The sequence below is a fragment of the Thunnus thynnus genome, chromosome 15 (assembly GCF_963924715.1).
Source record: "Thunnus thynnus chromosome 15, fThuThy2.1, whole genome shotgun sequence".
Lineage (NCBI taxonomy): Eukaryota > Metazoa > Chordata > Actinopteri > Scombriformes > Scombridae > Thunnus > Thunnus thynnus.
The window spans coordinates 11305206-11319403 of record NC_089531.1 but is presented as its reverse complement, the minus strand read 5'-3'; the positions used below and the strand labels follow the sequence as shown (position 1 = coordinate 11319403).

The following is a 14198-nucleotide window of genomic DNA, read 5'->3' as shown; positions in this document are numbered from 1 at the left end:
AGTATATGCAATGTAGTATAGCATAATGTGGAATTATTAGAGGCTTACGGTGGCAGGAAATGGGAACCCAGCCAGAGAAATGATCTGCTAGGGCAGAAGACTGAAGTATTGATGTGTGTGCACATTCAGCTGCTTTTGCTACCTCTACTGTTTGTGAGAAAGCGGAGAATAAAACTTTGTAAATGACTGGACCCACTATGCATCTCTCCAGCGAAAAAACATCTGTCACATCTGTCAGGTGATGTTTTGCAACCTGAGTTTATATCTGCTGGAAACATTCATAAGAACGCAAATTGATTTACAGACACACAAACCCAAAGCCCTCAGGCAAATTTAGAATGAGGCGTAACATAGTTGGCCAATCACACACTGAATAATAGAGAATAAACAGAGCACTCATTGTACATGAAGACTAATCTGTTTATTATATATACGCATCATGATATCAATATCATCATTAATATCCATCATTAGGCACCTTATATGTAGATAGACTGGGAGTAGAGACTTGGTCTGCATGCCTGTTGGTTACAAAAACACTCAGAACAGAATCGAAACATGCTGTCAACATGGCAGAAAGAAAAAAAAAAAACAACTCAGATTTGTTTGTCCTCTTCTTAGATTTTGTTTGAGGTGTCGCTTACATGTTTGCCTCTACATGTTTATGCATAACTAATATAATATGTGTGAGCGGCTGTGACTGTGTTAACTGCTAATTTGTCAAGAAATGTGTGTGTACATAGTGTCACTGTGTGTGTGTGTGTGTGTGTTTGTGTATTTTACACACAAAATCTGCATTTGTGTGCAGTTTTTCGTGTGTGCCAGCATGTGTGAAGTTATTGTGCAATAACGTTGTGTGAGGTTTAGTCTGGCTTTCTCTTGTGTAACAGTGCACTGTGTATCAGCATCTATGCATGCGTGCCAAAACCTCTCACAGGTACTGGGAGACTACGGGCTGAGCCAGTTCGGGCATGTCCTCGGACATCTTGGCACAGTTGCCAGATCGAGAGCTGGTTATACCTGGATATCAGAGCCAAATACACTGTGGAAAATTTCCCTCATGCCACTGGAGGAAAATCTATTCTCTTGCTTCCATCCCTGCTAGTAGGGAACACACTCTCTCTAGAGAGTAACAATAAAGAATATTTTATTGCCTACACCCGGAGTTATTACAGTGCTGCAGCTCAGGATATGGATCACTAAAACACACTGCTACATTTGTTATGTACTGTGGAGCCTGCAAGCAAATTCGGGTCTTGACCGAAAGTTAAGACTCCCTGCATTAAATTTGTAAAAAATAATTTCAAAGATGCTTTGAGAGCAAAAGGAATATATTTCATTACAAAGGCTTTCAGTAATCCATTACAGTCACATTGAAGTGCAGAATTGCAATTGAGTTAAAATACAGACAGCGTACTTTCTTTACAGGGCCACCATCTAAAATATGATGAAATTCAATGCAAGTGGATCATATACTGTAAGATCACAAGCACTCAGCCTCTTGCTCTTTTTTCCCCCACCAGATTTTGGGAATTCATGGACATTGGTTTTGTCAGGCTCTAATGTGCAAATTTTTATGCCTCTGACCATATCCGAGCAAAAGTTAGAATTTAACTTAAAGGCATAGTTTGAGATTTGGGGAAGTACGCTTATTTGCTTGCAGAGAGTTGGATCAGAAGATGAAAAACACAAAGTGGTATCAATCTTCTCATCTACCTCTCGCAAAGGAAGAGAAAAAGCGTATTTCCCAAAATGCGCAACTACTCCTTTCATGCCATTAAGAGGTTATATTGAATGTTTTGAACAATATCATCAATATCAATTCATTATACTGATGAGAATGGTTATAATGTAGAGTCAGTAACTCCTGTCGAGGGTCATAAATGAAACCAGGCCTGACACTAAAGAAACCTTTTACCACTGCAAACCATTTCTTCCAGTTCACAATTTTCCAATCCGAAATCGAAGAGTGAAGAATTCCAAACTTTAACAGGAGCTTCAGCCCTCCTCTTCCTCCTGTCTTGGCTGACATGGACACGGCACCTCCAGCCGACCGTGAAATAGCCACTTGTGTTTTAGCCCGAACAACTCCATTCCTATGTGACTGTCAGCATGGCAGTGAACCCTCCCTCCACCCTCCACACACACACGCACACACACACACACACACACACACACACACACACACACACACACACACACACACACACAAGGCTTTTGTAATCCTGGAGGACCGACTGTATGTCCTGAAGAACTGATCAATACTATTCAATCTGCTTGCAGGCCTTTGCCGCATTAGGCTACGGCTGCTATCCAAACAATGAATGGCTGGACACAGAGGGACCCGTGTACAAATGGAATCCCATTAAAACGCAATGGCTCTCAGGGGCCGACGCTGACCCCCCCCTTTTTTTCCCTCCCTCTCAAACTCGCAGCAGCTATTTTATGCTCCTCTGATTGACAGCTCCTATCCAGGAGAGGAAAGATGTTGTTACCGTGACAACAGCTCATGCTACACCGGTATGGATATGAGCTTTTGATAAATATCACTCCTGCTACACTGAAATCAGTGGCTGATATTTAGAGGTCATTATACTGGCTACAAGATTTTATAATGTATTTACACTCACACACACACAGAGGCGTAGATGAAACTGGTCCATGTAACAACTGTTTTGTTTCGCGACAGACACGTGCTTTTTTAAGTGCAGTTAAAATACCTATAATATCAACAGTGAGTGGCCATTATTCACATTGACAGCAGAGATTTGAGTTTCCCATCAGAGATAAATAGGATACACTGTATCTTCCTAACAGACTGACAGACAACATTTCCATGATGAGCTTTTGCGCACAGCACATCTCATTTCTACACTATTTTCAGTATTTCTCATCTAAAAATAGTTCCAAGCACTGAGATGAACAGCAGACAAAGCAATAAAGAGTCAGCAATACAGAGGGGAGGAGATGAAAAAGGCTCTTCTTCTGTTATCGGTGATGTCTTTTCTTCTTTTTCGCTCCTTATTATCCGGTAAAGAATTTCAAGCCAGAGCATCTATTGGTTCACAAGCCCTTTTGCTTTGCTTGCTCCTTTTTTCTTTCAGCCACCCCCTTTTGGGTTACCAAATCAGTTTACCTACTAGCACAGTGCTTTTAGGGATACCGAGGGAATTTCCCTTCCAACTGTTCATCCCTTTTTTTTTCCAGGTTCTGCTCCATCTCCTTCAGATTGCTTTTCACAATGATGTTGTTCATCTCGGGGAGCCAACTTAACCGTACCTAATGTGTTGCCAGGTTCAATGTTTATTCCCCTACTAACTGTTGGTTGTTTTCACAATGAAGTTCTCTCAGGTTATCCTATGAGAGCAATCCACGATATTGAGAGGGCAAAAAGTGAGGAGAGGAAGATAGACAGGTACAGATACTTCACCAGGCGTTGCTGAAAACACTGTTTACAGGATCTATGCACAGAATGAGAGAGAGAAAGAGCACAAAAACACAGGCATGGTTGTGTAAATTGTGTCACCCTTTTGCAGTTGTTGGAATATAATTTGTGAGGAGATAAGCAGGAAGAATTAGGGAAGGAAACGTGTACAGTAGTGGTCTTGTGAACTGTCTTTACGTTGCCACTACAGAAAGTCCTTAGCAGGGCGGAACCCGCCTCAGCAGTGCACCACAAGAGTACCCACGGGAGAAAATACACCTTAAAGTGCTATGATGAAGGAGCTAACATGCCACAAACAGACCAAATGACTTTCTTTGAGTTTGAGTGACAGTCTGAAGAAATGGATTATGGGTGTCGGTCTTTGCTGTGAGAGTAGGGGTGTCATTCTGGGATAAGTTCCCTAAAAGCCAACCAGCACATATATAAAACTATTGTCCAATCAAAAGGCAATGGTACAGAAGTTATCCTGGTGTTTAAATGCTTTGAGGAAACCCAGCCAAGCTCTTGTTGCTTGCAGCCAGTGTTGAATTCTGGGTAGATGAGCGTTGGGAGGGCTTGGCTGTTGGCGACGACCTTGAAGGAGAGTTGAAGGGATGTCTGGGAGGAAAGTAGGAGTTATAGCATGAAAGGTGTGGTGGAAGTTTTACTGCAAAGGTCAGAAATGACTGGAGATGGGATGCATGTAATGGAAACTGTTGGTCAGCTTCCAGGAACTTGTGAAGAATTGTTTGGACTGTGAGGATACGACAAGTCAGAACTTGTGGGAGCTTTTCAGGAGTGGCTGGGAACATGGCATGGGTTTTTTTCTGTATCGGTCTTAGGAGGAGTCGAGGACGGAGACCAAAGGTGTGACACGAAGAGCTGTGATTGGTCCAGGAGGAGGTCCGGGGATCACATACAGGAGGTCTGGATGTATGTTGACAAGGCGGTGGGCGTCTGTTTGTGACTGGGTTGTCCTGCTCCATCAGGCTATGGTGAAGATGGAGTGCACTCCAGAGAGGCTGCGGGAAAAAAAAAAGAACAGAAGACAGAAAAGATTGGAAAACATTCATGAGAGAAAATAACAGAAAGAGGGTGGGGGGGGGGGAGGGTGTGAATGGTAAGAGGGAAAAGCAACCTCTTTCTCTTTCCAACGAAAAATCAGAAATGGCAAGAAAGAGAAAAACAAGATGAAAACAGAGGAGCAGAAAGAGAAACGATGACGACCATCACAGAAAGAACGGGGAGGGGGTGCAAAACGAAACCGAGCGGAGTGACGTAGATGAGAGAGGAAATTAAGAAGTTGAGATCAAACAGGAAAAAAAAGAGAAAGGGCCGAGATAACAAGCATGGGCACAGTGAGGCATAAAAATGGATCAGGGGATGGAATTAGAAAAATAGAAGAGAGAGGGGGGGAGATAAGAGAGACAGGATAAAAGAGAGAAAGAAGGAGGAGGGGGGGGGGAATAAAAAGAGAGGAGACAATTATAAAATGGCATGAGAAAATCAATGCAGTGGGCATCATTGTGCTTGCAGGCGCCGTACAAAGGGAGGTGGAGAGCAGTAACGTGTCCATCAAATGCAAACACACCAGCACATGTCAGTGTCACACACACACACACACACACACACACACGCACACACACACACACACACACACACACACACACACAGAAGCATTTCAAATGCAGAGTGAAGACAAGGAGGATGAGTCATGCAGATGAAGCGGAGAGAGACAAGTGACATTTAGAGCTCAGTCAGAGCATGTGATGACAAGGCACAAAGATACATGCCAACCCCGACTCTGACAACAGCTTGTGTGTGTGTGTGTATGTGTGTGTGTGTGTGTGTGTGTGTGTATGTGTGTGAATGCAGGGCTCAGAGAAAGGAAACAGATTTGTGATTCTATATACTATTCTATTCGATTGTGGGAGCTGAAACTCAAAGAGAAAGAGGCAACATAGAGGAGGGAATTCATATTAACTTTTTCAAACTTGGGGCTAAAGTAAGAGTAATGTAGTAAGTAAATACACTTTGTTCCTTGACTTAAAAGCATCAATACAATACAATGTAAAGGTACTCAGTTATGAGTAAAAGTCCTACATTCAAAATCATACTTCAGTAAAACTCAGCTAAATGTACTTAAATATCAAAAGTAAAACTACTCGTTCTGCAGAAAATTGGCCCCTATGACCGATAGATGATTATATACTTACTATCATTAGATCATTAATACTGTTGCATGAATGTGCAGGTAAGATAAGATATAGTTTATTTTTCCTGAGGGGAAATTTGTCTCAGGTCACATAATGCACACATTATATAGGTATAAAATTTTTATATACAGACACATACAAAATGCACTTTTTTACCGCTGGTACATAGAGTATATACTATTTCTAAAATAACACTACACAATGACTTGTGATCAGTAAAGTGGAGGAGACAATAAAAACATTAAAAAAAACAGGTGCGCAAAGGAGGCAAAGTCCATAAATTAGATATCCAATTGAATAAAACAAGTTAAACAGTATTTCACTCATTAATCATAAGATATATTTGTGGGGTGCTGAGATGATTAATGAGGTGGGAAATATAAATATTTAAAAGAAAAATGTTTTGGACTATTCTCTAATCTGTTTTTTTTGTGGAACATTGGAGATTTTTCCCTCTTTGGGGCTTTAAATTAAACCAGGTTTAAGTCTTTGGTGGAACTGCTAACACAGATGTCTGCAATGTGACAAGTAGCCCCAATTAGACACTTGCTTTTTTGTAAGGAGTCACAAGCTACAAAGATCGGGAACCACTGTATTAATCTTTAACAATGCACTGTATTTTATAAGCTTTTATAAGCCAGTACAGACGGCAAATAAATGTAATAAAAAGTACTCTACTACTCTGGTTCAGCTTGGCTATTATTTTACACACACACACACACACACAGAAACACACACACACACACACACACACACACAGTTACAGCTATTTCAACCACATTATATTCATCACCGTTATTGACAAACACTGCTATGCATCTGTTCAAAAGCATGTAAACACCATGTCAGCCCACACACACACACACACACACACACACACACACACACACACACACACACACACACACACTCTCTCTCACTCCTTGTTAACTGTATTAGTGCCAAGGCTTATCAGTGCAGTGGGACCACACACCACAAAAGGCTGAAATTCATTACAGTCGTAGGAGGGCCTTGACAAGCTGTCAGCATGTTCAAAAAAGATTCTTCCAATCCCCCTCCCTTCTCGGTCTTTGGAGCTATCTGTTGTCTTACACACACACACACACACACACGTGCGTGCATGCACACACAGACACACACGGGAATGTCTCATTGTCTACATCTTAATTTCAAGGATAGTTTGCACTGTCACACGCAGACACAAACGGCTACATTTATACCGTCATACAAACACGGAATACTCAGTTCTGAATCTTAATTTCATGGATAGTTTACATTGACTCTCTCTGTCGCACAGACACAATCACACACACACACACAGACACACACACACCCACACACACATACACACATTATTCTGGGGTAGTGGTGAATGGAGAGCAGGCCCAGAGGTGCAGTTCAATGACATACTCTGTACTTCCAATTTATGTTGGCATCACTACATCTCTCTTGGTTGCCACCATGCACACACACACACACACACACACACACACACACACACACACACACACACACACACACACACACAGAGAGACACAAACCCTTTCTCTCACTGCGTCTCTTTCTATAACACACACTCACACACACAAACACACACACAGACAATACATGCTCTGCATTTTAATATAAAGGATAGTTTGCTGCTATGGCTGTGGTTACGTCAATGTGAGAAAACATTTTCAGATGATAAAAGAGATTCCTGTTGCCATAAAACCATGCAAAACAATAATATCCTGGATGCTTTCACAACCTTTATATGGGTATATTTTCCAATCTGATTGAACAGTTAAATACCAGCGTAAATAAAACGAGTACGATCCTACTTCAGCGCTCTTTCAGTCTTCAAGGACAGAAAAGGGCAAATTACTCTGGAAAATCTTTTCTTTAACATAATTACTATAATCTGCCAAACCTAAATTAAACAGACCAGCGTGTGAATGCCTCCCTGACATGAGTGTGGACTGTGTGTGTGTGTGTGTGTGTGTGTGTGTGCTGCAGCGTTTGAGAGAGAATTACAATTTCGGTATGTTTCTGTGGTGTGTAATTGCATGCGTGTGTGTGTGTGTGAATGAGAAGCACAGAACACTCGGTTTGTCTCCAGTTATTAAACTAACCAATTACAGGGCCCACTCATCACGTTTACGTCCCAAACAAAGGGAGAGTTGATCTATTATTAATGTACTGTTCTGCTGTGTAATTCACCCACAGTTTCGGTCTCACACTCATACTCACACATGAATGCTTGCATGCACATCACACACACACACACACACACACAAACTGTGCTCCCTTAGCCTGCGATAGCGCACTCCGCTGTGCCACCGATACGAATGATGAATGTGATTTGCCAGTAGTCACAGATGAGCAGCTTTTCAGAGACAGGTAGTCAAATGTCTGGATCATCAAAATTTCTCTCTCATCCTGCCATGTTTTACTCTCTCTCCTTCTTTCCTTGACTTTCACCTGTGCATTTCTAATCAGACCTGTCTTGCTTCATTAATCAGAGCACACCTTAGTGTGCAAGCGGCATCTGCTGTCTCTCTGGTGTGCGCTAGGTCTCATAGTGCAAATGTGGACGAAGATGTACAGTAGTTGCATTGATTCTGACCATCCAGCTTTGAAGAATCTGTTCTATAGGCTGGATCCAGGGAGAGCCAAAGGCTGTTATGGCTTATTCCCTTTGGGCAATAGACCTCCATCTTGGTCCAGAAATGACTGAAAACACATCAGTGAGCCATTTTACTGATTTTATTGTGGCAACTTGTGCCAGCATTCTTTGACATAAAGTGTTGCAAGATCAGTTTTATTGTTGTGATCTGTTAAAATAATCATAATCAGTGAGCCACAGTGATGAAGGTGACATGTTCCTTAATTACAATGAAAATGGGCGCTGTACTTTATTTTGAGTTAATTCCACATAAATCATCCTGCTGCTGTAGACACTCACTATTTTACCAAATGTGTATTAATCCACGGCTGAAAAGAGTCCAACAAATAAACCAATATTTCAACAAATGCTCTGTAAATCACATTTGCTAAAATCTACTGCTGTTTTAGGAAATTATGTATGTTTAAAAATGAAACTATTTTCGATGTTTTTAAAGTCGCAATACATGACATTCAGCCACTAGATGTTACATTATAGCACCAACATCTCAGACCAAAACAAACGTGTGTGTTGTTTGCTCAATAAAGTTGGAAAAACAAAAAAGAGAGCAGACAACTCAAGAAACTCAGATTAAACTCACATGCACCAACATGCACATGCACATGCACTAACATGCATGTGCAGCTGGTGAGGCTACCAAAACAAAGAACAGAGAAGCTTGGATAACAACATGCACAGAGGGAGTGTGACTTCATTCGCTGCTCAGGTTGCCATTACTCCACTTTATCTTTACATAGCAAACAGTTGTTTGCTGACATCCAGTGAGGCTCAATGTCATTTATTGGACCTTTAAGGATTCATGTCCTCAATAAAAACAAGTGGCTTGGGACAGAGTACCACAGACCAGGTGATTAAGTATAGAGAATACTGTGACACAAACTATCACATCATTGGTGTTGGTCTTTTCATGGGATTTGTTAATGAAAACAAATATTGCTTGGGTTGAATATCTTCACATATTGCATTAAAGGAACACTAGTGGGACACCACTGAATGTCACCATATCACAATCACAATGCTGGCATTTGGGAACAGTGGAGGATAAGACAGATGAGTCTACCGCCATGCTAGTGGCTCTGTGAGGCTGTAATTAGGCACAATGGCGCTTTGCTATGTCAGCATGCTAACATGCTCACAATGACAAAGCTAACATGCTGATGTTAAGCAGGTATAAGATACCATGGTACCATGTTCACCATCTGGCAAGTCATCCAATAGTTGCCAAGATATTTCACCAAAAAACAAAAATGTCAACCTGCTGGTGGTGCTAGAGGTAAAGTCAGGGGATCAACAAAGTCAGCGGGATTCATCCTCTTGGTACCCTGAATATCGTATTTAATGGGATGTACAAAATGTAATGGCACTCTATCCAGTAGCTGTTCAGATATTTCAGTCTGAACCAAAGAGGTGGACTGACCGACATACTGACATTGCCGTCCCTTGAGCTGTGCTGCTAGCATGGCTAAAAATAAGGATAGATACTCTGTCAAGATACCCTGACCTTGATCCGTTATCAAATTAGTATGTGGCTGGAAAATAATCACTCTTGTCTGTGAGGTAGTGAGTCTTTCAATTAACACCACCATGCAAAGGGAGAGCCTTTTAAGAATGGAGTCTCTAAGATTTAGATGTCAGTAACAAATTTTACACACAGCAGAATTTGAGAGATGAAATACATGATCAAAACAAAATGAAACTCAGCCAGCCAACACTGTCTTTAGAGCAAAGGCTCCTAACCTTTTTGGCTGATCACGTGACCCCTTATCAAAGTTTATGGCCTCAGTGTTGACCTAAGTTGCGCGCAGCTCAAACAAAGATTGATTTTTCCTTCTCAAGGGCAAAGCGCCAGGATCAAGGATGGGGATGGTGGGTAGTGAGCAGGTGAGCAGAAACATATAGACAAATAATGGAGACAATGGATCTGTATGTTTGTCAACTTAATCTATAAAAGATGAGAACATAGATATCAAAGGCATCTGTGATTCTCTGTGGTAACCATACACTCTACTTTGTGGCAGCAATTGTCTGATAAAGCTTGAGCATACACAATGTGGAGTGACAGTGAACTGCCAGTTTTGTTTTTTTTTTTAATCTATTGATGGGCTTTTAGATTCACACATTTCCAACTGTCCACCACCCATTACTTACTGTGAAAAGAGGGAATGCTTTTTTTTTTTGTTTATTTTTGAGTTGCATTTGAGATTTTAGCCATACTAGTGGCATGGCTCTAGGGATTACAAACTCGGCCTGTCAGTTGGACCACCACTTTGGTCCTGACTGAAAATTTAAAAAACAACTATTGGATGGATTGGATAGATTACCATGAAGAGACATTTGTGGTTTTCAGACAAGGTACTGATGCCTCAAGGTGCCACCAAGAGGTTGAAATTTGTGGTTCAGTAGTTGTATTGGATGGATTGGAAACTTGGTACTGATATTCATTTCCCCACTTTAGTCATCACTTAACTTTTCTTCTAACGCCAATACTTTGGTTCATGACCAAATACCGACACCACTTCTTTATGTTTAGTGCTAATTAGCAAATGTTAGCATGCTAAGCTAAGATGATAACTACGGTAATACCTCCCTGTTAAACATCACCAGGTTAGTATTGTCACTGTGAGCATGTTATCATGCTGATGTTAGCATTTAGTTCAAAGCACCTTTGTGCCTAATTACAGCCTCATTGAGCTGCTAGCATGGATGTAGACTGTTAGCCTCCTCATATGTTACACTACATGTATTTTACCATCTTCCTCCACAGAATCGACGACTTAGCTATCTGTAATATTGGATTTTTTACCATTTTACCTTAGTGCTACTGCACAACTGTCATTTTCACACTTAAGCAATAAGTCAACTCAGAGAACGTTAAGTTTGGATTTAAGATTAAAAATCTACCTGTTAGCTCAGAGACAATTGAATGTGTACGTCTTGAGGATGTGGGGAGGTGTTTGCAGAACTAATGATGTCAAGGTCAAAATAATTTTGCATAAGCTTTAACATTATAAACAGTAATAAAAGCAATAATTAAACGATTACAATATGAACACAAACCAAAACTTGTGACACCAATGACCTACAAGACAGACTCTACAGGAGTCATTGTTTAATAATCACCTTGGTTGCTGAGGTTAACTGGTATAAAGGTTTGGCCCATCATCACCCATTCTTGTATGGTTCGATAATAAATTATTTCTTTATGACTCACACTCTTATAAAAGTATGGTAGGCATGGCTGTGGTATGGACCATGATAACCTTAATAACAGACCACAGAGAGGAAGGCCATGGGTAAACTCTTTGCACTTACAGGAGACTGCATGTTATTGATTTATGTATTGATTTATTTTAACTCTACTGTCTGCCTGACTCAAAGGCTTCCAGTAGAAGGTGTAGTTGTTGAAAGCAGGGGGGGTGATTGAGTCCATCTGTATCACACCGACCACAGGCTTAGATAATTAATTTACGTGAAAGTTCAGACAAGTTATGAAGGTCACTGATACATGTGTGCACATGTAGACGAATACATGTGAATAAATATTTATACATGTAGAGTTTTGAGCCTCTGCGGTTCTCAGATAAGGTTTAGAGAGCCTTGTCTCCCAGCGTTTGTTCAAAATAGGTCATCTTATTCTGCGACTCTGAGCAAGCACGCCTGCTTCTTTTCCTGCCCTGATTTCAACAACATAAACAACTGACGGGAAGTTTCCCCCTCTCCCTCTCTGTATCTATCTCTTTAAAGCAGAGCTGCTCATCAGCGTAACCCTGTGAGGTTAAGTAAATAAGTCTATTTTATGCAGAGCAAGAGACAGAGGAATGGTAGTTCTCAAAGCACTTGTATTTCGGTATTCTAACTTGTGTCAAGTTGGATTTGTTTGGTAGTGTGACTTTCCAGCGCCACCTGCCAACACGTACACACAAGCACACACATATTCACACACACAGACCTTGCCTCCATGCTTCAGCTTCCTTTAGTTGCTCAGCAGGGGACTGTCAAACTGAGCTCAGTACCATTTCTTTACTGCGCTGCTCTATCATGCAGGATATCTCTCCTGACACAGAGCTGTCATGGCCTTCAGAGCTTAAAGATGGCGATGCAAAGGAGCAAAAAGTGGAACAGTAAAAACATGCCCCTCATTTATTTCAGAGCATGTATGCTGGTGTCTGCATGTATCTATATTTGTGTACACGTCAACGTGGGTGAACAAAATGCTTGTATGTGTGGAAATTTGTGTAGATATGGCTTTAGATAATTCATGGTGTTAAACAGGAAAGCACAATCGCCTAGTTTCGCTATGATGTCATTACTGCTGTGATTAGCCCCAGGCTTTAGCAGCATCTTTGGTGGTTACTAAAAACATGACTGAGGAGTATTTCATCATGGTAAATCACAAGGAATATCCATGACATTGCATGCTGTATTCCAGCTCCTACAGTTATTTCTGCTGACTAAATACAACAAAAGTTATTTGTTGTAAAGTAGAAGTCAGAAAATGCAAATTTAGAGGACAAAGTATGACAATTAAAGTAATAATCAAAGTGGGCTGAGGACGCATCTCTGTCGCAGCCCACAGGGCGACCGGCCTACTGGGATTTCTCCCGGTGTTCCCAATGGCCAGTCCCACTATGTCCTGGAGTCTCTGTTGGTTGCCTGGCATCCTCACTCCAGGAAGTCACTGCACCCAGCCAAAGAATAGTCCGGCAAGTTACCCCCCGTAAAACCTCAACATGTCGTTTTCTTTTTTTTTCTTTCTTTATGGTGTTTTTACATTATTATATGCACAGGTGGATACATAACAAGTCACTTAAGTATCTTATATCATATAAGACTGTAGTACATAATGTCATAACTATAATGCAGACCGCTTCCTTTCACCCCTCAACCCCTAATAACCCTCCCACTATCTCCACTGATGGGCCAAATTAATAACAAATAAATAAAATTACATTGAAAACAAAAACTAAAAAAGTTGTTTTTCAATTTGATTTTTGTAGTGATTAAACAAATGATATATAACAAACTAATTAGTGAGCTTAAAGGGGACCTATTATGCTCATTTCCAGCTCTATACTACTAGAGTAGCTTTGCATGATTCACAGTTCAAAAATACTGCTCATTTATCTTATACTGGCCCTTCAGTTCAGCCTCTGTCTCTGAACAGGCAGTCTTAGCTCCTGTCTCTTTATGGACACCCCTCCCAATGAGCCAACTCTGTGCTGATTGGCCAGCTTTCTGTAAGCCTGCCGAGGAGCAGATGTATCAGAGTTGTGTTAAGTTACCGCAGATGAAAACCCAACATTTCCTGCTTTACTGCTTCAAATTAAAAGCTTTTAAAATGACCAAATAACTTTTATTGTGACAAATTTACAAGAAATGAAATGTGTTCCTCACTGTATTAGTGGGACTTCATAAGCGGCACTAAAAATCGGTTGACACAACAACATAAGGAGATATTTGGAGCTCTATGTTCAGCAGATCAGTTAGAAATAATGCAGGGAGGAATAGTACAAGCAGAAACAGCCACAGTGATGATGATATTTGATGAAGAGCTGCAGACGACCAGCACACCTCCAACAGGTAAACAACTTATTTTACTTTGCCCTGCTGTGAAATGGAAAAACACTCACAGTGTGCCAGCTCGATTCGAATCATGGCTTGGCGTGACTACCCCCAAAACAATGGAAAAATGCCATGATGTTAGCAGAGCGGAGCAGTGAACTTGCACGCTGTGTGTGGAGCAGATGACCATATAAAGAAATCCGTCATGAACCGACGTTGGCTAAGGCTGAAGGTAGGAAAAACTGTTGGAAACCTAGCGTTCAGAGCAGTCTGAAGCCGGTGATTTTGCTCACAGGAATTACTTCTACATACTTTAGGTTTTTGTCAT

General features: G+C 41.0%; 1 protein-coding gene across 2 annotated transcripts in view; it reads right to left on the bottom strand.

Annotated features, from left to right (window-relative positions):
• Positions 1 to 506: 506 nt before the first annotated feature.
• Positions 507 to 14198, bottom strand: part of samd12 (sterile alpha motif domain containing 12) — a 112524-nt gene continuing 98832 nt past the window's right edge. For both annotated transcript variants that reach the window (XM_067612556.1, XM_067612555.1), the window contains exon 5: positions 507 to 4446. In XM_067612556.1, the coding sequence (XP_067468657.1) occupies positions 4415 to 4446 (32 nt within the window). In that variant the 3' untranslated portion in view covers positions 507 to 4414. The remainder of the gene's footprint in view (positions 4447 to 14198) is intronic.